At 49.1% G+C, this 23,925-nt stretch overlaps 1 protein-coding gene across 3 annotated transcripts in view; it reads right to left on the bottom strand.

Moving 5' to 3' along the window:
* Positions 1-23,925, bottom strand: part of LOC149369568 (arginine kinase-like) — an 81,831-nt gene that overhangs the window by 38,143 nt on the left and 19,763 nt on the right. The window contains exons 1-5 of one of the 3 annotated variants that reach the window (XM_089558884.1): positions 18,515-18,546; positions 15,811-15,858; positions 14,233-14,529; positions 12,593-12,994; positions 8,592-8,645 (exon numbers count right to left, since the gene is read on the bottom strand). The exons of the other annotated variants lie outside the window; for them this stretch is intronic. Coding sequence (XP_089415010.1) covers positions 8,592-8,645; positions 12,593-12,994; positions 14,233-14,529; positions 15,811-15,858; positions 18,515-18,531 — 818 coding nt within the window. The 5' untranslated portion in view covers positions 18,532-18,546. Of the gene's footprint in view, positions 1-8,591; positions 8,646-12,592; positions 12,995-14,232; positions 14,530-15,810; positions 15,859-18,514; positions 18,547-23,925 lie in introns of those variants that run through there. 3 annotated transcript variants of the gene reach the window in all.

Here is a 23,925-nt window from a genome sequence, read left to right as displayed (position 1 = left end):
TTTCGCGTCAATTTGATCCCGGCTTTCGTCCTATGTTCGTGACAGCCAGCGTAACGCTAGTGCCCGTAAGCTGTATATAACGCCTCCGTTGCTATCTAGTCTGCTCGAGACATTTTCTATCAATTCCAGGATGATGCATGACGCTGACTCTGACTTGTTTGGCCTCAAAGGATTAAGCAGCTGCAAGTCCCCTTGGAGGAGGAGGGGTCACACACTCTTTCTGCCACGCTAAGAAGGCGCTCAATTTCGAAACGCAACTGGAACGCCGACACGGTCGCAAATCGTATCAGAGCTCCTCACTCGAACGAGGTGGTAAAGAGGGAGCTTGCCAAGCATCGTGGCACGGGGTGCTTGAAAGCGGAATCGCACTAAAATGTTTATGAAGCTGGGACAGACAGTTCTCAGTGAGAGATTACAGGTGCACTGAAGAGGAATCTGAACTGGTATTTTTATCGCTGGAACTCCATCTACACGTTCCGAGTGCTCTTATAAACCTCGAATTATTGCCCTGTGTGGCCGAATTCCCCAATTTAAATTCGATTAAATGTTCTGGCTCCCGTCTTTTTTTTTTAATTCCCCGCAGACGGTGGGAGGAGTGTCAACCAGTCCCGTGGCGGCTTGCCGCTCTGCTATCGGCGGAGTGATACGTCGATAGCAAAGAGTTCACGCGTATTTGTATTTCCGTGGGCCTAATTTGCAGCTAGGTAGTCTCTGACTGGATCTATTTATTCACGGAAACCTAAACGAAACAAAATGAAAGCGAAAGCAAAGCCTCACGCGACTGCCTGAAAGGCACTGCATTTGTTGGTCGACTGCTCCCACAGTCTCTGAGGAATTAAAAAAAAAGAAGGCGGGAGCCCGACGTTAATCCGAATTAAATTACAGAAATCGGCCGCACAGGGCAATAATTCGGTGTTTCTAAGAATGCTGGGAACGTGTAGATCGAGTTCCCGCGGCAAAAATACGAGTTCAGATTCCTGCTCAGTGCACCTTTAACAATTCCGAGGCTTTGTCTTTCCGGTGCAAGTGTTGCGCAGCTCAGTTGTTCCTTCCATTCAAGAAAGCAGCCGTTACAATGACTTATTTTGTCCAGCACCACCTAGTCACGTTCGTGTGACGGCGTTTAATGCGCCTTTAGCTTAAATTCGACTAAGATCGAATATTCTGACTGCCATCTGTGGTCCTCTATGGACGAAAAAAACCCCAATTATTTTCAACCTGAAATCTCGAGTATCTACTGCAGGGAATCGTGCACATGTATATTACGAACGCCACGAACCGTGAACTAAAGGTACCAGAAAAGAAACTGCGCTCAGACAGTCGAGCCAGCAGCGTCGGAGAGAGATTAAAGTGGGCGCGCTCCAAGGATGCCTCCGACGATCAAAAGTACTCAAGGCGAAGCTTCTTTCGAATCGCAGGACGCTGTTCATCTCACGGAGATCACGCCGACAACCCTTAGAAGTTCATATCCACACTGCAAGGAGCGGGGGGGGGGGGGGGGGGGGGGGGGTCAGTTTTTCACTGCCTTCCGTCTAAGCACGGGTACGGGGGCAGCCTTTAGACTGGCAGTACTCGTCCACGTGATTGATGAATTAAGGCCATGTGCTCTGAATAACGCTGAGGTTTAATTCATTCTACATCTCAAGCGTCTTGTAATTAAGACAGCATGCCACATTTCTTCTTTTTTTCCTTCTCAGTTCTTGCGGTGAGCGAAGCCGAAACGCTTAACTGCGCCAGCCAGCTGCGACCATTGTCGCAAAGTGCTACATACATCGCGCGCCCGCGTTCGGCGGCGCATCGCGTTTCGGAGGTCGCTCTGGAGTCGGGGCGCCGTGCGGCTCGAGGGAGGCACGCGTGCGGAAGGAATCTTGGAACCTGGACACTCTCCCACAAACGCGGCACAGCGGAAGCCGCGGGAGAAGAACGCGAGACACGGCGGACGGAAAGGGAGAGGCAATGCACAGCGCATATTCCACCACCAACGACCACTGCGTTTGAAGCAATGCCCAGTCCTTGGGTTGCGGCTACTTTACATCGAACGATCCAAATGCGGTGCAGGTCACAGAAGCGGCCATTCGTTTTTGCAGTCACTTCCACGAGTAAACTCGCCAGACGGAGTCCAGAAGATCAGTCTGGGTCTGATCATACAACCGATATTACGGGCTAGCGAGACAGTTCCACAAAACGTACCCACGGTAATTTAGGCAAGTCTTATTCTCTATCAACAGAGAGATATACTCCACGAGATTTCTATTATAAAGAGTGTCGGTATGAGAGATGCCGTGCATCTGAAGGTGTTATCCTCCCCTCGTTTATATGTGCCATATCAGACCTTTGCTTCTAATCCAGTAATATGCGTTGTGGGGCTAGTTGGTTCATACTCAGATTTCTTTGATGCGCACAGAAGGACGACACAATAAGACAAGGTAGACAGGACGGAGCGCAAACTTTCAACTGTTTTATTCCGGAAAAAGTACATGAAATTTATACCAGAAAATTTCATGTACTTGGTATAAATTTCATGTACTTTTTCGGAATAAAACAGTTGAAAGTTTGCGCTCCGTCCTGTCTACCTTGTCTTATTGTGTCGTCTTTCTGTGCGCATCAAAAAAATCTGACTTTGCTTCTAATACACTTCCTTACGCCTTCCGCAGCCAGAACAACTTCCTTCTCATTCATCCCGAAGCACAGCCGAGGAATGCTACGAACACCCCTTTGTCACCAACGGCAATCATTACCAATGCCTTAGCCATTGTTTAAATCAAGCCGATTCTTCTCAAGGCGGGTATATCGGGTCCCAAAAGTATCATGGTCGCTAGGCCGAATAAATTAAAGTGACCTTCGCTGCCATTTGTCAACCGATCGCCGCACATTTTCTAACGATTACGGCTGACTGAAGATTATTAAGGAATTTATTTCAGAGGGAATCACTGCGCTGTCACGCCATAGAAAGCTCTGACGGTGTTACGCAATGGTTTCACGAAGGAAGAAAACTCTACTTCTGCAAACTGCCGCACATAAAGCGGCATCGCAGGTGCGTTAGTCAAGAGCCGCGTCGTTAGTTTTCCACAGCCCTTCTCGTTTGAACTACTGAGGGTCTTGGCGTGCTTGGGACAGCGTCTTGCATTTCTGCTGACCCGATGTCTGCCGCAGACTACGTGCATGCCTTCACCGAGCGCATTGGGCGTACACTACCTGAGAGCGAGGTCGCCTCGAGGAAAAAGTAAACATTTGCCTTCCTTTTGCTTGCATAGAGGAGACGTGAAAGGCAAATGCGTGATGTCACCTTCTGACGCACTGCGGACGAAGCGCAAAGCGATCTGCAGGCTGTCACGCATCCTCCTACAGTGTTATTACAAAAATCAAATGTACAGCCTTTGTCAAAAGTAACCAGGCTGCATGGTTTGCTTCTAGCTCGTACAACGGAGCCCTTACAGCTTCCCTGAAGCTGAAATGGTCGTTAAAGGTAAGGACTGGGGGTCTTCTTACCTTCCAACATCTTCTGATCTTTAGGAAAGCCACAAGGGCTCCACTATACAAGCTAGAAGCGAACCATGCAGCCTGGTTACTTTTGACAAAGACTGTACCCTAGCAGTCACAGAATTATAAACCTGTGAGTGGCCACCGATGAGGACTCAACTATGCAATTTTGTTGTTTTTCAGACTGGCTGTTCATATTATGTGTGCCATGAAAAAAGTCAATTTACTCGCTAGCGGGGTGAGGGGCGCCATTATCTGGAATTAGGGGAGAGTAGGGCAAGACGTGACGTTTTGTTGCTTAGCGTCGCTTAACATTGAAACTTACGAGCAAATGAATTTGATATTTAGCTGAAACGACCAGCCAACACATGCGCTGCAACTTTAGGCTGACGACTGCAGTTTTTTTCAAGCAGATAAAAAAAAATAAATTCGATGTGAGACTCGGTGAACGAGGAAGTAATAAAAAACACCGAAATTCTGCAGGGCACTTTTTTCTGTACTGTGCAGGGCGACCGAAAGAGCGTCCTAGATTTTAGTTAAGCTGTTAGTTACTAGAATTAGCCCTTCGTCTTCACTCAGGAGACGTTCAAAAGGGTTTGGCGGGAAATTGTTTTTACGGGAAATTATTTTTAGCGGCACCATATATGTGGGGCAAAGCGCAACGTTGCGGCTTTCTTCAGGGTCTAAACTGATGATAATTACTTTACTGTGTGCTCCGAGAACCTGCATTCGTTTTCTCGCACTCTAAGATGGCCTGCACGTACAAGAAGACAACAGTGACTGCCAGCAGGCGATAAGGAGACATGCAGAAACTCTAGACAGCATGATCAGCACCGGTGCCGTCAAGGGTTTATAGATGCCCGCCACAAAACTAAAAATAATGAAAATGCGAAGGGAAGAGACGATACAAACTTTCTTTAGAATGTACACTCCAAACACGGCTAAGCATATATGGGAATAAAAAGGTGTAAGGTGCCCTCTAGTACATTTTTTTTTGGGGGCAAGGTATTCTGCCTATGTTCGGAGCAGATTTCGACCACTAAATACACGGAATGCTTACTCTCGGCAACGGAGGCGTATTCCGCACATCGTTACTATGCTGCAAAACATAGTAAGGAGGCTTTTAAATGCGGCACCAGAGGTCGGGAGGCTAGCAGACAGAAGATTGAAAGCTGTGTTAAAATCTTCGCAACTGCTAGTACTTAGCATCCTTTGAAGAGGGAGTTTGTTTCCGGAAGTATTCCCTATTTTAGAGCGCAGCTCTTTGGCGTCCGTTCCTGGGTTTCGCGTCGGCGTCGGCGTCGGCGTCGGCCTCGTAACCAGCTCCGCCCCCAATGCCACGCTTTTCAATTGGTCGAAATGCTCGTGACGTCACAGTGCGCGAATTTCAAATGGGGCTAATTGTACTTTGGCTAGTAACCATGCAACCAATCAAAGGGATCGTATAGTGATGCTGCAACTAAGTTGGACTGAGTTTAGTTAATTGCTTAATTAATCAATTAGCCTAATTAATATAGAGGAGAATGAAGAGGCCAGAAGAAAAGAAAAGAAAGACGCGCGCCGCAGCGACAACAGCGTCCGCGGAAGGAGACGCTGCTGAAAAAAACAGATAAGTACGAAGCCGCGTTCCCTCCACCACCACGCACTTGCCCACTCAGTAAGACGTTGCTCGTTTCATATACGTTGTGTCGAACAACCTAGACAGCTCCAACAATTGAGAGGTTAATGACAGAACACATAGAAATACAATAATATAAATATGAAATAGCCTAATTAACCTTTCTAGTTAGACCGCATAAATCAATAAAACCGAGAACGAAATTGGTCGAGTTGGGGAATCGAACCAGGGTCTCCGGAGTGCGAAACGAGCACGCTAGCCACTCCGTAATGCCAGCTGAATGGTTTGGAATGAACAAAGGCGCGTCTAGCTAATACGGCGTCTTCGTTCACTCCCATCTTCCCCCTTTCCCTTACGGCGAGGTGCAGGTGTCCACCCAGATATGCGAGAGAGATACATTTCCTTTCCTCAAAAAATAAATTTACCGTCCAGCAAGGCGTACAGCCGAATTGGCGATGGCGTTCTGTGGACTCCCTGGCAGCGTTGCAAGACGCTGTCGCGTTCCACTCTTACAGGCGAAGCTTAACATGTTAACCACACATCAGTAACACACGCAGACAGCCAATGGACGCGTCATTCGCTGGCAGCACTTGATTCATCATTCACAACCACATTCTTAACGTACGCTCCCTTGCCGCACATGCCAAGGACGTACACCACGATCACTTTCTGCGCCATTCCTCTGTACTTTGCTTTGCTGAAACCTGGATGGATCCCGAAGAGCCTCTCGAAATCATAGATTTCCTATACTGCTGTGCTGCTCGCAGAGACCACAACAGAGCGGCGGGAGTCGCTATCTACTTGCGCACAGGTCTCTCTGCAATACCAGTCGAAATGTTTGGCACGTCACATGAAGTTGGCGAACTGTGCGCCGCAAAGTTGCCCAACGGCTTGCTGGTAGTAGCTGCCTACTTCGCCCCTACCGCACTCACGAAAGACGTCGTGCACTTCCTGCAACTCGCATTAACCGTCCATCGATCCACACCGATGTTAGTAGTGGGGGACTTTAATGTTGACATCAAGACACACAGCAATTTCCTAACACTTATGCGGGAGAACATCCCGTTCCTCTCGCTCGTAACGCGTCCCACGGCTGTGACAACCTCGCGAGGCACTTGTATAAATCTCGTCTTTGAGAATCAAGCATTGGTGTACTAAGTCGAACATATATCAGTCTATTTCTCCGACCACAAAGCTCCCTTCATGACGGTCAAGAACTGTTAGTGGAGTCTTTGTTAAAGGAATACGTGTGAAAAATAAAAAAAAATTTCTGTGATAGCGCATACATGTGTTGCTCGATTTCTTTGCCTCAATCTATCGAAAAGGTGAAACAGCTTATTTGCTGCGCTCAAATTTCGCATTAGGAAGTAACGTAATCGTCGGTAATTTTTTTTAGGGATGGGAATCTATCCCAGGGCTTGGCCGTCATATCTTGACCCTAAAAGGGTGTGCGCTAGGGGTGTACTCCCTTTTTACTCTTACACAAGCTAATACGTGTTTAGAGTGCACAGAAAAAGTCGCAAAGTTGGTGGGCTCGGAGAAGTCTCATTTTGCCCGACGGATGGGGTCAAAATGCGACATTTTTAAAATTTGAATATTTTGAAATTTGAAACTTATGGGGTCATCTTTCAGCAAGCCTTTTCATATTCACTGAGCCGGTCTCTGGACCGCAGAAAAAAATCCTGTAATATTTCCTTGTTGATATTTCATAAAAAAAATAAGCTGATGTTTTGCAAATTTGTGTCGCGTTTTACTCACTCTCTCCTACCGCCGGCAGGTCCTGATAAGTGCAAAGAGAAAGTGGCATTGTTAGATTACGTTTATCAGAGTAAAACGCGCAGTTTATTCACTTTTCACGCTATCTCAGATTTGTCAAGAGTGCACCTGCGCTGCAAAAAAAGCAAAAAAAAAAACAATATGCTGGGTTTTAAACTGTAGAACTTCCGCAGGTCCCTAGAGAGGGAGCTGATTGTCCCTGGGCGCATGTGAATCACATAGCGCGTACCATACTTTCCATACACGACCACAAAGACTCGAACACACCCACCAAAGTCTCGCACGAACGTCCCACCGCCATCGCACAGGCATGTTTGGTTTCTCAATCCCTGCAGAGGTTGCGAAGGGATCGCGTTGCCAGCGTATCTGGTCATCCCGTGTTTTGGTTCTCGCCCTCAGTTCTAACGTGGCTTTTGAGCGTCGCTCGTGTCAATAATCACAGTACAGCGGCGAGCAAAAAGAGTCGAAGCCCCGTGCGCAGCCTGAAGGTCGTAGTCAAGAGCTCGCTGCGTCGCATCCACCATATTCGGTCCCCGGAGACGCGGCGAACCGACCACCTGAACAGCGTGATGGGCGAGACGGCAGCCTTGAACAAGAGGTTGCCTGCTTGCGTTTCAGCCGAGCGTGCAATTCGAAGGTGCCCTCGTCGCTGACAGACACACATTACGCACAACGCAGGACGTTTACTTGCCTCGCCTTATGGCACGTTGCAAAAGAGCCTTTGAAGGGCAAATTGTTGCATCCAGAGTGCGGTAAAGTTGCGTGAAAAATTGTAGCTATACCTGCAGCACGTGCACATAACACGACCGCAAAGACTGACACAGCGCAGGTGCTGATTCCGTAAAACGGCGTGAATACGATTGTGAATACGAAGAGGGCGAAAGCAACATGTGGCGTTGCCGTAAATGTGATTGAGCGCGTTTTTAAATTAACCAGGCATCCGGATCAGATTGTGCCCGAAATGAATGAAGCGGCCTGGACCTCCCACTTTCAAGATGGCTATGTCAGCAGCTCTGATGTTTTAACCAGCGGTGAACAGCGGCTGCTGTGGATTCAGATCCACAGGTTCAGGTTTACGTTGTACTCTCACGCCTTTCGGTGTTTTCATTTCTTTTATTTTTTTTTGTTGTTCACTTTCTATGGCCGAGGGGTTTCAGAAGGGGGTTTCCGCCTTGTAAGCGAGTGTGCGTCTAGTAAAAAAATTGTTTGAACCTAGCGCTTGTGCTGTGTCAGCCTTTAGTAATACACGTTACGAGGCTAGTTGGTTATGCATTTTATTTTCTTCAAATTTAAACAGCGCTAACTTTTAAGACGAATACACAGAGGACATGACATGACGGACGCTCTCCTGTCATGTCCTCTGTTAGCGCTGCTTAAATTTGGAGAAAAGAAAATGTCAGCCTTTGTTGCAGTGTTTTATGCTTGTAGTGTAGAAATAGCTTTGCGGGACGTATTAACAAGCATCAACTCGATGATCACATCCGTGTTGGTACGTCGCTTCTCAACGACACAGTTAAGCAGTATTCGTTGCAGTGGCGGAGGAGTAATTTTTTAACTAAACATTGCTGCTGTGCATGCAATCTATGGCAGGCACTAAGCGGTGTAGTTACAAAGTGCTATTAACAGAAAGTGACGCAGAGAGCGTCCCTGCACACTACTTCTCGCCCCCTGAATGCGGCCGCAGTGAACGGAGGCCCTCGGCCATCGGCGCGCTCACCTCTGGATGACGGTGACGTAGCGCCGCATAGTGTCGGCTGGAACGAGCCTGTATCTGCGCGGGGGGGAAGAAAGAACGCGCGCTCGTTTCACACTGAAATACCGCAGGGCCCTTATGGCCAACGACAGATGAAACAAACTCAATTATAGATTATTCATTGAGCGCTGAAGACATCAACGTTGGGAAATATTCCAGGAAGGATTCGCCGTCCTCAATAATGTTACAAAACAGAATACACACACTTGAATTATTAATCGTCTTGTACTACTACATAACACTCTTTCTGGAAAAAAATAATATGACGCTACCAGCTTCCGTATGTCGGCCTTCTACGAGGAGAACACGACACAGTCATGAGTATTTGCTTGCACCGATCTTGGCGAAAACAAACGCTTACAAGTACAGTTTTTTCTCTCGAACGGTGAACGAGTGGAATTCACTTCCCATTAGTGTATTTCAGTCTAACGATTTCATGGCTGCATTGCAAAATCATTCTTCTGCAAGTTAGCGATGTTGACGTTCTCATTTGTGCTTCTTTTTGTGCATTATGTTCATTTCATGTTGCATGGTATACGCTTTTCTGTGCTTTCTTGTTTGTGATATGCCCCTCCTGCTTGGGCCAAAGTATTGGCCTGCAGTATTACTAAATAAATAATAAAAAATAATCCCTGTTCATTAACGTCCTGCGCGTTATTCCAAAGCAATAACACACTCCTAAAAATTTGGTGTCTCCACTCCTCTGAAGAGGCAGGACGCCTCGACATGGAGTGGTCTCATGCAGGGCCGTTACCAATGCCCAATCACGCAGATGCAGTGCCTTAGCAAGTTAATTTCTATGTAATTTCTATTCTGACTTGTGCTCCGCTGCGTTTTAAGCGTAAGATGAACCTTAATGGCCGAGTACTTTCACGTTTGTAGCTGTAGCCGGGAGGATGTCCAGCTTTTACATGTTCATTTTCCCGTAGCTGAGCCCTTAACGTTTTCGTTTGGCAGTGGATGCAGTATTCCTGCCATGAGGAAAATTTGACGTTTTTTTTTGGAGGGGGGGGGGGGGAGGGGATGGCATGACCCACAACGGGGGCCATTCACTCACAGATATGCGGTACAGTTTAATAGAAAACAAAAGTAACCGAATGAATTGGAGAGGATCTCTACAGCGCAGCCTTAGCAGCACACAAGGATGGCAAAATTAGGTCGAGAATTGAAGGAATTCTCAAGATCGAGGCCGTAGAAGTATAATCGAACACTGATTGCATTACACTACCCTGAAACATCAGCGCTTAAGATTGTTATTTACGCCAAGTTGCCCCATCCCGCCCCTAGTGTTTGCTGCGTCTCCTCGCTCTTATTTCTTCTTCAGCGCAAATGCATTAGGGGCTCAATGAGCTAAACAGAGCAGCTTTTCAGGCCACTCCAACGGCGTTTTTTTTCTTTAATTTTCTACGCGTACAGTGAGCGCATGTGTTTAAGGGACAGAGAAGAAAAATTGGGCCTGCATCGATGGATTCCCACATTAAAGAGACAAAGACGCTACTTTCACTGGAAATGGAGCGTTTATAAGCTAGAAAAAGAAAGAAAAAGACGAAATACAAATGTCGCCATTGCCGGTCCATTTCGCATGTAAACTGCGTGCGCCGACACAGTTTATTGGGTGCGGATCCCAGAGGTTATGCTAGGCCGCAATTCATTTGAGAATGGTGTCCATGGTGCAGACGTCACGAGTTTGAATAGAGCAGCGGCAAAATTTTAAATGTAATTTTCTCGGTAATGCGAGCATCCTTTGCTGCCGGACACAGCGCAGCCAGAAAGCGCCACAAGATAGCTGGTGCTAATTAGGAAGAAACATTGGACAAAGCTGTCCCCACTCTCACTTAAATTTAAGCGGGTCGTGAATCACCGCCCTTTCCCTGTCGTACCATCAGAATGCCGTGACCACTTAACAGTTAAACTAATTTGAATTATTTATGGACCAACCAGCTAAAGTTCGCGCTATATTCTAAAAATACGTCTAAATCTGCCGCACTTTCCCTAGAGTACAAAACGCACACTGACAAAGCTGGTCCAGACCCAGATGAATCTCGATTGAAGCGGTGGTCCCCGAATGATACAGATTCCCAAGTGGGTCAGGTCACCGAATGATGCAGGACCAATAATAATACAGGTGCACCGGTTGAAACAGATGCCCCGAATGATGCAGGTGCCCTGAGTAATATAGATTCCCCGAATAATACAGCTCCTGTTCCATAACCCCGGTTTCTGAACCGGTTCATACCTGCACCGATTTTTAGAGGGGTACCGATTTCGAGAAACACCTTGTTTCATGGAGACTGTAGGTCATCTGTTCTAGCGGTGTCGTCCCTAGATAATTGTGCCACTGGAGCGAAGAAACTAAATGAACATTTACCTTTCTACGTTTTCCTCAAACTGGAATTCTCTCCGGTTACTCTTAACTTGTTCATTCAGAAGCATCGCGCCGCTTACCAAGGCTGTGGCAGGAGTCGTTTCCCTTGGCAAAACCTTTGTGCGCTGGTGAGGGCAAGGGTGAGTTGGGGCGCAGGTGCACGCAGCACCGTCTGCTGTGTGCTACGTCTCGGTAACGCAGTAGAGTCGTAAGAGGGCAAGGAAACCTGACTTCTGCATTCCACATGCGAACGCTGTGCTCCACCTAGTGTTGTGTAAGTTGACAGAGATCTTCATGGCGCCTCTCTGGTCGATTAATGGGATAACTCGACAAGCTCAAGCGGGTGTTCAGGTTATTATCTTCGCGTGGGTTAGTCGGTCAATCACCAGGGAAAAATGGCAGCGCGATGGAAACGAGGACGACATCGAAGAGACATAGACCACAGGAAAAGCGCTGATGTCCTGCACTGAGCTGAGGGTGTTCAGGGCCCTTCAAGGTGAAACAAGACGACGTGACTGGCTGAGAGAGCGAGACTGAACTACACCAACGATGACATGAACGCATTAGCGACTGCACAAACAGAAGTAAGGCCACTATTCTTTATGCGCCCGCAATGCGATTCGCTCTTGAATTTCGTTATGTCGCGTACGCCCTGCGGAATCTAAAACCTTTCTGGCAATGAAGCAAGAGGCCAGTGAGCTTTGTTTAGTTGAAGTCACGAAGCAAGCTGGGAAAAAACAAAAAACGCGTTCGAAAGGGCGAAACATTCCTTTTCTCTCCAGGAGTGGAAAACGATTTATTCCTTCCTAAAGGCACCGCAGTCGGATGTTTTGGCATGTGTCTTGTCACCCGCCGGTGCTGACCCAGCTAGCCGTTGAAATGGGACTGATTACGTAGCTTGTGGGTCACCGTACCAACGTCCTTGTCTAGTGAATTGCAGAGAGGCTAGCGCCACTTTGAATGGCCGTGTGTGTTCCTGTTGTTCTTTTGCGCGTTTTAAGGAACTACGTCCTCGGGGCGCCATCACGAAAAGACTTGGCGACGCTTAACCTGCACCTTAGGGTACAATGCGATACCATTGAGATCCTTCCCTCACAAGTACTCCTTCGTAGCTTAATAGGTCGCTGGGAGTATTCGTACCACTCCTGGCGCAGTGGTGGAGCGGTTAAGGTATGCACCACTGCACCGCTGCTTCAGACACAGCCACCGGTTGGGCTTGCGAGACTCGATGCTTTTCCCGAGCTCCCCTAAGGCTCGTTGTTGCGCAGATGGTTCTTAGGGAGGCAATATCTCGACCAATGAGCTGATGAGCAGTGCCACAGTGGTTGGGTGGTAATCGCACTGGATTGATTTAAATTAATTTATTGCCCCCTGCCATGGTGGGCAGGTGGTGGCAGGTGGGTTGCCTGCTTTTACGTGACACGGAGGAAAGGAAGGACGGACGCTGACTTTTATCGAGTACGGGACCTCTAATGAGAACGGTAAACTGGGCTAGTTGGTAGGAATTCATACTGAAAACCTCTAATGATATCGAATTAAAACGCCGCATCTCCCTGGGGCTGTGCGCATGCGCCTTACGCCTCTCTCGGGAGGAACGTACTTCTGCTTCTTGAGACCCAGCCTGCTGGAGCCTTCCTCGTCGTCATCCTCGAAGTCCGGTCCCTCCTCGTCTTCGTCATCCTGCCGGCGGCCTCGCCTGGTGCGCTCGCTGCTCGCCTTGCGGATGGGACACGAGGTGTCGTGGCGAGCAGCCTCTGCTGGGGACACGGTCGGTCCGCCCTCGTCCTCGTCTTCGCCGTCGTCGCGGTCTTCGTCCTCGCGGCGCGGCGGCCGACGCCGTCCCCGCCGCCGTCGGGGCGGACCGTCGTCCCCGCGCCTCTCCCGGCTGCCGCCCCGCCGCGGAGGTCCCCTGTCCCCGTAGTCGTCGTCTTCGCGTCCGCGCCGTGGCTCCGGCCGCAGGTCGCGGTAGCTCCGCCGGAACCTCGCCGGCGGTGGAGGGGCCCTTCGAGATCAAGCTGCAGTTCGCTGTTGTCTCGCGGTGGCGTCTCTGTGAACGCGACAGCGGCACAACACGGCCGCACTAGCGGAACGACACGTCTCCGAAGTCGTAGGACGTCAGTAAATGCATCTGAGGGCTCAGTTTCTGCACGCCGACACCTTGCTCAGGCTCAAGATGTAATGTAATTATTGGCGAACATAGTTCTCATCTTAACGGCGGTGAATTGAACTATAAACATGTGTATTGATGCAAATGTGCATGAGCGTTGAAGACGCTTTGCACGTAATCACTGAAAGTCGGCAGGTGCGTCTATTCATGCCGAAGGCCATAGTTCATTTTTTTTTTACCGTGACTATATTCGTATTTGTGCTACACAGATGCTAGAATAGCTTATTCAGCGATAAGACGTTGTGAGTGTTTGTGAACTGCTGCTAGGAGAATGAACGCGAACGAAGGTGGAGTACGGACGGAAAAAAATCTTTGGGGGGATTTACGATTTCTGGAGTGAAACGAGAACCGTCGCTCATGCGTCTTCTTTACAGCGGTTTAAACTTGAACATGCGGAAGTTCCGAGAAGCAGCACGGTTCCTTCTCGATGTGAAGAAGGCACGCCCAGTAAGCGCTTCTACTTGGAAGCACAGCACACAAGATGGCGGTGCTTCCTAAAGTCGCTAAGTAATCACTTCAGCAGGCGTAGCTTGCTGAATCTGGTGGGTATTTGATGTCGGCGCATGGAAGCGTTGTTATAAAAATTAACATTTCACTTAATTGGCAAATTAAATTATTCTATATTTTTGCAAGGTATTCGGTCCTGAAATCTCTAGGATTGAAGATCATATCTGTCTCTGCATAAATTGCCTCCAGACTGGACTCGCATTGGACCTCTACATCCACAGTGGAAAATGGTGTGGTTTAGCTCTGGTTAAACCTGTTTGGTTGCGAAAGCAATAGAAGCAGTAGAGCAACTAGATTCAGATATAGACTCTTCGTCGGTGACTTCCATGGCGAGACTCCTCGAGGAGCGCGGCACGACAGGCTCCTCCTGGCTGCGGTGGAGAGAGCAAGCTGACGTCACGCGTCGCCATAGCAACGGAGAGGCTGACGTCACGCCATCTGTTAGGCGCGGCGGCGGCTCCTCGAGGAGCAGGGGGGTCCACGCACCACGCGACGAGCGGTTAGACCTGGCGTAGTGTTGCTTTCGCAATAAAAAGCGTCGCCCAAGCCCCGTGGCGTGGCCTGACCTGGCGTAGGGCATGAACGGTGGTGGCGCGAACGGCGGAGGGGGTCCGAAGGGTGGCGGCCCCCCGGCGTCGAACGGCGGCCCGTACTGGCCGGGTGGGGGTAGCGGCGGAGGCAGCCGGGGACCGAATGGCGTGGCCGGCGGAGGACCGTACATCATGGGCGGCGCACCGGCCATCATGAAGCCGCCCGGGGGAGGAGGCGCTCCGAACGTCGGCGGCGAAGACACCACCGACACCGTGCTCGTGTGGCTGGGCGTCTGGCGGACCCCTTGCGTGAACGTCTGGCTGTAGCCTTGCCTGAGCAGGGCACGCGCCGGCCAGCATGCTTCGACTCTCTCCCGCAGATATCCTCGGGGGTGCGTTATACAGGTTCAGGGTGCGAATCCCGGCAAAAAGCTTTTCGAGCAGAGGTCGAAGTTTAGAACTGGCGGACTTCGGTGCTCAGACGAGGTAATCAACCTTTTCCGTTTTGCGCTGGTGGCACGTATATAGAGAGCTCTAGAAATGATTGGCTGGGTTGTTAAAAAAAAAAACACTGCAGGATAGTTCAGTGGATTGCCGGGTTACTGTGTCTAACTATCAGATCATGGCTCGATATTTGACCTTTTGCACGGCTAATTTATTTGCTATGTGAACACGCTTTAGCAAATGCCACTGTTACTGGTTACTGTGTAGCCCTTTAGTACCTGTAGAGATCAATGAGAATATGAAACTGCTGTCCCGTTTAACTGAAACGTAAGTTTGCTGGAAATTTTAGCACAGTACATAAAAATTTCCGCCCTAAATTTACGTAGCGTGATATACTTCGTGCATTCTAAGTACAACACATTCTGATAATCAGTTTCTACGTAAAAAAAAAGGAGCTCGAACTCAGAGAATCAAGTATTTGAGGTGCCTGTCATATCATTCGCGGCTTAGAGTAGGCTTAAAGAATCGGAAGTACTGCATTAGCTGAAACTGTATTTGTCGCTGTTCTTTGTGTCTTTTAATAAATGGCGCCGAGTTGAAGGCTACTGCGGAGCACAGACCGATCTGAAGGACTGCGCGCCTGACCCTCCGTTTCCCATCTGTCACACACCTGGTCACTGTCAAACGGAAACCGCAGCTCTGCTACGTACTTTTTGTTACGTCATCCTTGAACATTTATCTGTATTCTCTGCATCACTCTTCATTCACTGGTCCAAGTTGAGCTATTATCTGTGTCTGCCGACTGCGTATAAAAGTATCGCACGTCCCCCGTAAGCCCCCCTCTTTGCGTCGATATTCATTGGTAGTCCTTCGATCAAAGTGAGTAGCCACAACTGAGCTAGACGCGCCCGGTGAAGACAGTTATGGCTACGAGCGAGAAATAATTTTCACCTTCGCGTAATTTCTTCGTTGATAATCATCAACGAGAGGAAGTTCTTTTTTTTGAAAAGGCACTGCTGCCTACGTTGAATGAAACTGTTAGGATGAATTTCCAAAAGGGACGGAGGTTAACGATTTTAAAAATGTAACTGAAGCCAGCCACTTGTTCTCTGTGTTCGGTTTTCGTCACAGGATGTAGTAAACAAGGGAATACTCTATTGAAATCCTTACCCGGGCGTGACGCTGACATTTGTCTGGGAGTTCACTTCCACGTGGAAGCTGCAAAAGGCGAACGGCACGTCGTATGACTGTGGAGGAAGCTGCGAGTTTATTCATGCACTTTAACACTCATTCTTAACGACATGAACATTAACAGCGGAAGAGACCACGCTTAAGGTAGCGCTTCTAAGTCTGAAATCAAGGACGCTTACCATGTCCTCATCTGCAGAGTTTAATTGTATTGTATGAACAGTAAATAGCAGACAATACTTCCTTCCACCCCTACACATCAATGCGGTCTTCTATAGTGAGGACCTTTCCAGAAATAGCTTAAAGATGGTGGACTAGATCAGCAACCTCAATTCGAAACTGTGCTGTACTTAGCCAATAAGGGCTGTCCAAGTTTGTTTATTGTTTTTCCTTTCGATTCAAAGACAAGTCAGCGGGTGGCTTGTGCGAAAAGCTCTGCCACCGTCGAGGCGACGTTTGATATTGCTTAGCGCGTCTTAATTGGGCCCTGAATTTTTTGTTGTCCCAGTCGTTTTACTATTAGCGAGTTTTAGACATGGCCGCCGCGGTGGCTCAGTGGCTATGGAGCTCGGCTGCTGACCCGAAAGACGCGGGTTCGATCCCGGCCGCGGCGGCTGGAATTTCTTTGGAGGAGAAATTCTAGAGGCCCGTGTACTGTGCGATGTCAGTGCACGTTAAAGAACCCCAGGTGGTCGAAATTTCCGGAGCCCTTCACTACGGCGTCTCTCATAGCCTCAGTCGCTTTGGGACGTTAAACCCCATAAACCAAACCAACCAAACCAAGGGTGACCCCATTGGTTAGGAATAGGGGAATAGCCGGCCGCCAACGCTCATGCGCTGAACGCACCCCCAAGGGTCTTTAGTGTTCTGCACGTGCACACTGGCGCCCTGATATTCCCCTATCTCCCTAAGCGATAGTGATACCATATTCTAACACCCGTTAGTGCCTGCATTGGAGGCATGTGTAAGGAACCTAGCTAACTAACTGCTTGCCTGCTTTTCTCGTCCAGCTGCTTTTACCGTAGCCCTAAGTTGCCTTCCGCAATACGCTTTTATTCTGTATTATATCCTCTTCAAGCCTTCCGAAGCCTTCCGCGGTTCTCTTCATATCCGATGAGAGGTGTCACTCACAGACCACTTCATCAAACTATGGATTCGACGGCAGTGCGCAGTGGTCGAAGAAAGCGATTTATTCAATACCATCTTACCGATAGAAAGTCCGAGCTTCTGGAATCTAAACATAAACCCCAGGTGGTCCAAATTATCCGGAGCCCTCCACTACGGCGTCCCTCATAGCCTGAGTCGCTTTGGTACGTTAAACCCCAATAAAACCTTAGCGAATATTTGGGACGAAATATCGTCAATGGGACGAACGCTATACACGACATTCAAATTTCAACGATCAGAGCACGACGACTCGAAGCAGGCGCACTGGCACTGAGTCGTGTTTTCCCTCAACTGCGGCTGTGCTTCCTAGCCAACCACAAAGTGTCAGCAGCAGCTATCCCTCTTCGCTTCTCTCTGTCGCTCGTGTTCAGCCTGCCGCTGGCTCTGCGCACTGTTTCCGTTGTGTCCCTGTAGCGAGCCAGCGCGGAAAGAGGGAAGCGAATGCGGCGAAGACTGCAGGCAATGCCTGCCAGCTCGCGCCTCCGATTGGCTGCCTGCCATCGCAGACTAAAACAGCCCGGTGCGGGCGATCCTACGGCATGTATTTACTTTAACCAAGGATATGGATGGCGGTAGCTGCGAGAGGTCGGTCAGGCGAGACCTTCACCGGCTGAACTTCGAAATAAAAGAAAGTGGCTATTTTGGCAACTTCGGCTCTGTGAAGAGCGTACGGGGGCAATAAACGACGACCGCTGACAGGTAATCCAAGGAGCGCAAAACATTTTAGGGGTCGAAAGAGCCGCAAAAGCGAGCGGTTCAGAAACTTCTGGAAAGCATCATGTTCCCCTGTGCAGTAGTCTCAACTGCTGCAGCTAAGACTGAACGAGGACCTGAGGAAACCCGCGGTTCGTTAAGGCTAGGACATCGGTGGAAAAAACAAAACACCATGCATACTTTACAGGACGTGCCGCCTGGCCAGGAGTGCCGTTGCGCGAGCGGATTGTACACTTGGTAGTTACGTCAAAGACAACACAGCTTTTTACGCTCCTAAAAGTGCCGTCGGTCTCACGAATTTTTCGGCAGTGATGAATCGTCAGGTTTAATATTTATGTGGTTTGTGTGACAACAAGCGCCGCGTATGCCATCATTCCACAATATGCATCCTGTCCAGAGAAAGGATATTTGATCTATGGTATGAGTGTTTTGTTTGCACTATAGTCGGAATCGAAAACAGCGACCAAACTTGCTGAAATTCTCAGAAATTTTATCGTCATATTACCGACAGGTATAAACAAGTGTTTTCTATTAAGTACGGCACAGTAGACGGTCTTCTCTGTAAACTTTCTTGGCGCTTATAGTACCATAGTAGACCTCTCCGCGATACCTAGAGTAGTTCAAAAGCAGCCAATCGATGTTAACTGCATCGCATTATGGTGGCGACGAAGTCTGCATCTGCAACTAGCGGAAGTGGAAACTTAGTTATTACTCTAGGCCGTGCACGGGCGACAGCGGCTGTGGGCGGCAGTTCAACCTGACCAACCCCCGGCAACTAGCCGAAAGCAGGATGGCTGGCGCTCACCTGTCCGAGTTATTCATGGTGGCTGCTTGTGCGGCATACGAGTGGGCTGGTCAGACAGCGTGCGGCACAGTCGCCCTCCGACCAGTCTTGGGCCGAACGCGGGGCCCGGCGGCTGCGACGCAGGGGCCGGCGGTGGTGGTGGCCGCGGCCGCGTCGTGTGCCGGGGCGCACCCGGCCAGCTAGCTGGACGGGACCTCGGAGTAACCCCGGCTCGCGCCCGGCGACAGAGAGCGTGCAGCCGCGGCTCTTCCACTTCTTTTTCCCCTCCCAGTATGGCTCACACCGACGGCTAGACACTGGCTACGGGGTACGCCTTGAAGTGCCCCTCTAGTGGGCTAGGGCTCGTACCCCGGAGATTGAGATTCCATGCTAATGTCATGTAAGTGCAAGGGCAGACATAGTAAACGGCGCAGGCTATTTCGTTCTGAGTGCAATCACGCCTTCTCTATCATAAATAAAGAAACATTGCCCGTCCGTGAGAAAGCGCCCTAGCGTCCACTACCAGCATGGGCATATGATAGCTGGAAATTTTAATTAGGCAACATGTGAAAAATGTTAGAAGCTAGTTGCGTGCTTTGTTTACTTTTGTACGCAAGTGAGCACCGTCGCACATACGTCTCTTAGAAGAAACATCTAGCCTCGGAGCCCCGATCGAAAATTCACTATAGAGATATATACATTCCCCACAGTAGTTAAACATGCTCCAGATGGCGCTGGTGCAATACTATATTCTTACACCGTGCGCTCGTGCGGTCTTAAGAATCAAAGGCAACAAAAAGAAAACTGATGGTTTCCTTGCAGAATGTATGAAAGTCGAAACAAGTCGGCACTCCCCTGTCCACCCGTTAAAAAAATTATAATGCCCAGTGTTATCTGTTATCTGAAATATCTGACTTTTCGCAGATACTTCTGGTCTTGTCGACGCGCCTCTTGTACGGTGCCTTCTTGCTCGGAAGAAGGACCCCTGACTGAAAAAAAAAAAAAATCAGCGCCCTTCAGAACCACAGCGTTTGATAGCACAACGTTTGAGTTCTCTTTAAAGGCAAACGTAATATTTGATAACGAAGACGTCGCTGCGGTCGGCAGCGATGCGCGGTGTAGGCAAAAAGGGTGCATGCCTACACTGCACCTAGCGACGCTCACATTCGCTCGTGCTTTAAAAAAAATTTGTTTATGCCTGCCTGGAGTGTGGTTCTGCGCTTTTTCAACCACTTCGGCAGACGGAATTGCCAAGCGGAGCGGTGCATCGGCTGGCTTCCGCGCAAATTTAGTTGACTGACAGCACGGCTACCGATGTCTGCTACATTGGCTGATTAGGCAGCAGAGACGCGCTGTGAACATTTTATTTGATTATTTAGATGACATTTGTCTTCTAGACAAATTATATTCCCTCCGTTCAGCACTCTCACTGCGCATTTTCTATGCAGTGATCTTTGTCCTCTAATTTCTTCCTACAGCGAATTAAAACACTGGCGAAATTCTCTCTTTTTTCTATTAAAGAGCTTCTCTCTCTGTCTTAGGTGAAACTGAGAAGGCTAGGTATGCGGAGCAACTATAGTCGTCTAAAGTTCTCAACTTCCGGGCGTATACAGCAGGACCTGTCACTAGTGTATAAAGCCAGATGACGTCAAGCGGCATTTCCCGAATTTTAACATGAGTAACCTTGAGATGTGCTTCCTGTTTCTTCGAGCCACTTCACTCCGGAGGGCGTGAAAAATTACTGTGCACTTGAGTGGAACCGCTACGTTGAATAGGGCAGATGGAAGCTCTGTATCCTTTAGAGCTTTGTGGAGAGCGCAGCGAATTTGACTTGCTTTATTTTCTGCCTGCTGAAACAGACGTTTGCGGGGGGGGGGGGGGGGGGGGGGGTCGTGGTATTGCTCTATTGGTAAAGTATTGCGGCCCGGAAGAATAATGCTTTGTTTGGTTTGGGAAGCTGCACAAACACATATAGATACATTTTCCTCCAGCTTCGAGAGGAAATTAAGTTCGCTTTGCTGACCTAAACATCGGATGTCATTCTGTTTCTTATTTTAAAGTTTTCTTTCCAGTACGCGTCTTCTGCGTGAGCGAGTGCCTTTTGTTGTGTATTTGCTCTGTGCGCCATTTTTTTAACTGCCTGCAAAGAAGAAATTCACGTAATCTGCCAGATAACACGGCATGATTATGGCGAGGCCATAGCGATGTTGCATCGCTTCATAGGAACGTCGTTCAAAATAAGCACGCGTTAAGCACGCTGAAGTGAAAATGGAGAAAAACTACGCGTCGTACTACTACCCGAGTTCGGCGCTGCTTCGGCAATGTCGCGCTCAGCGGCTGGCTGTGAACGCTGAAGGCGACTGGCAGCAGCTGTTCTGTTTTCTTTTTGTGTGACAAGATTCTCGCCCCTAGCCCGGGTGATTGGGGTCTGAAAACGTGCCCCCCTCCCCTTGCGTTCAACTTCGGATCACACGCACACGAAGTGTCGTGTCTGAACTTCTCATGTTCAGCGCGGAAGTGTTGTATGCGTAGATTCTTACAACGCGCTACTGAAGAGCTGCGAAGCGGGTTAGAAACAAACTAATCTGAGTTTTATGCAGAAATGCAATGCTAACCGCGAAGGCGTTCCATAGCCGAAAGATGTCACTTGTGCCGCTTAAAGGCGTCGCTTGCGTCCCTCTCTGAAAGAAACTTGTGTAAGCCTATGCCGCTTCTCATGTACCTTTCGGCGCAACCAACCCCGGCGCAACTTGTAGGCAATCGCGAATGATGTTCACAAGCACGAAAAAGTGGTTCACCGAATGCGGTCTGTCCCACCTTTTGCCTGCACAATAAAAGTCACTCCTGTAGCCAGCGCCGCAGCGTCCCTGTGACGTCACGGGCAGTATAACTCCTTGGAAATAAATCTCGTCATTTTACAAACCCTCGTCATTTTTCCCCCAACTGTCTGCATTTTCGCTAGTCATACAAAAATGAAGTTGGGCCAGCCTGATATAAATTTAAACGCGCTGATACCTTGTATGTAAAATACGGACCTGGACACTACCAAAGAGCGGGCAATACAAACTAAGGATAACGTAGTAGAATGGAAAGTTGGGCGAGTTGGTATACGTTCATTTTGGGTGGAAAAACAGCGCGAAAGGGACGGAAGACAAAGATGAAGGAAACCACACGGACGAGCGCTGACTCACAACTATTTTCTACTCAGAAAAAACCGACATTTATAGTTAAAAAAGTTAGAACGTTGTACTCTGGGAATGTGCGCGAATGACGTCAGGTCATGTGACTTTTTAAACTATAAATGTCTGTTTTTTCTGAATAAAAAATAGTTGTGAGTCAGCGCTCGTCCATGTGGTTTCCTTCATCTTTGTCTTCCGTCCCTTTCGCGCTGTTTTTCCACCCAAAATGAACTAAGAATAACGCCTGAAGTGCTTAAACGCCTTGTGGAATAGACATAATATAGAAGAGAGAGAGAGATAATACTTTATTTAACGACGAACAAAGTAGCATACATATTTCTTTACTACCATGGCCAGCTGGCCAAGGTTAAGACTGACCGACCAGGGAGGACGTGTGTGAAGTGAAGAGGAGCGAAGATTGCACCACCCTGCATCCACTCCGATTAAACAGACAATACTGAGTGGCGCGGAACGATCACATCCGTCTTTCCTGCTCGCAAAACGCGCCATCGTGACTACAGCCTGTGCCCTGTTGCTTCTACCGCTAACTTAGGCGGCAGCGGAGCATCTGCAGGCGCAACTCGTGCCTGTGGGCAACGTCCGCTCTTCAGGAAAGCGCGATCCTCGTCGGTCGTTGAAGGGCGTTTTCATTTCGGTTCGCTTCCTTGCACACTCGCAGACAAGTTTCACTCGAAATCACAGCGACGGCACAAAGCTGCCGTTTGTGTACTACTGCTACTGCTACTAGAATATGGGCTGGTAACGAGATAAGCATCGCCATTAAGCGAGATTAGGGCCATGCCTTCTGCCCTCTCTTCAATCAGAAATAATCAGCGTTTGACGTTAGTTATTTGTGATTACGATGCAACTAGAATTGTCTTCCACCAAAAGTGTTTGAAACTGACACTGTCTACGGGATTGCGTGCTTTTTATTTGCCAATTCCACACACAATAATCTCCTACTTTAGTCCTCACGAAGAGCGGTAACGAGGTTCTTATCTCTTTTTTTTTCCGAGCTCATCATTTGTAATGGATGCGCAATACGGCGCCGTTTTTTTTTTTTTTACTACCAAGCAATGTCAAGGAGTATCAGAAGGTCGAGTTTTTATCCCAGTCTGTGACTTCAATGTCAAGGAAAACCGCCTGACCATTCCCCTATATTCCGGCGAAAGAGGGCGAGAGATTTGGGTATGAAAAGTGCAAAAGAGATCAACGCACTGTGTAAGGTCAGCCCAGGAAGGCGCAAAAATAGTGTGGCTAACACACATATTGCAAATGACGCGGGCATGGGCACAACGCGCGAGCGCTCAATTCTACGGTGTGACAGCACACAAATGATTCTGTGCTGCAGACGTTGAGAACATTTGGCTGCTTTTGTTCGGTTGGCGATTCTTTAAGCTAGTTTCCTGACAAACACGGCAGATGCTCAGTCACCTCCTGAGATCTGTCGAGTGAACTGTCCTGGAACAAAATACAAGCTGAGAGAGAGGAGACAGCGGTCGCGCCAAACACACCAGGCTTTGAGCGCGTTCCTCAGCCGGGGTCGTTGGTCAGACGACAACCGGAGACGCGGCAGCGTGGCGCGCCCTTGCCGAGTCCTTGCGGGGCGCGCCCTCTCCGGGCCCACCGTTCACCTCGGAGCTCTATTCCCGGGGCTGCGTGAGCGTGCCGGGGGCCGAAAAAGAGGCACCGCCACTCGGACCACCACAACCACCGCTGCACCGACTGGCACTCTTCCAGCAGTGGCCGCGCCGGAGACTATCTTCGGAGCGCGTCTCTTCTAGCTGCGCCCGGTCCCCGCGGAGTTCTAAACAAAGAGCTCGGGATCCCACGGCGTCCGGACGGAACGGGCAGCGAGGAACAAGACGCCGAAAGGACCCTGTTCTCCGTCTGGAGAATCTGTCCCTCGCCTTCCACCGGCGCGCAGGGGAGGCGGTTGAGCGAAAGAAAACAGTGCACTCAGCGAGCTAATCTTATCTCGCCCCTGTCATTTCATTCAATGCACTTCTGCGTTGCAAAACTAATTTAGGGCTACGAGGTAACGCGTAGTGCGGGATCTGTGATTAAGTTCTCCAAACGGAGTCTTTATGACATGCGCAAAGGTGCCAAAAACTGAAGTTTTCTCGCATTCCGCCCCGATCAAAACGAGACCGCCTCGAGTGAATAGCGAGCCGGCGGCCCCCTTCACCGTACGGTGCCTTATCGGTGGAAGCATTGCCTTAAAATGGTCAGTGCCCTTCGGGTGCTAATAGC

Source organism: Amblyomma mixtum, chromosome 1 (genome assembly GCF_055824585.1).
Source record: "Amblyomma mixtum isolate Tamu chromosome 1, ASM5582458v1, whole genome shotgun sequence".
NCBI classification, from domain to species: Eukaryota; Metazoa; Arthropoda; class Arachnida; order Ixodida; family Ixodidae; genus Amblyomma; species Amblyomma mixtum.
The sequence above is the reverse complement of the archived record's forward strand: the minus strand, read 5'-3'. Positions and strand labels throughout refer to the sequence as shown.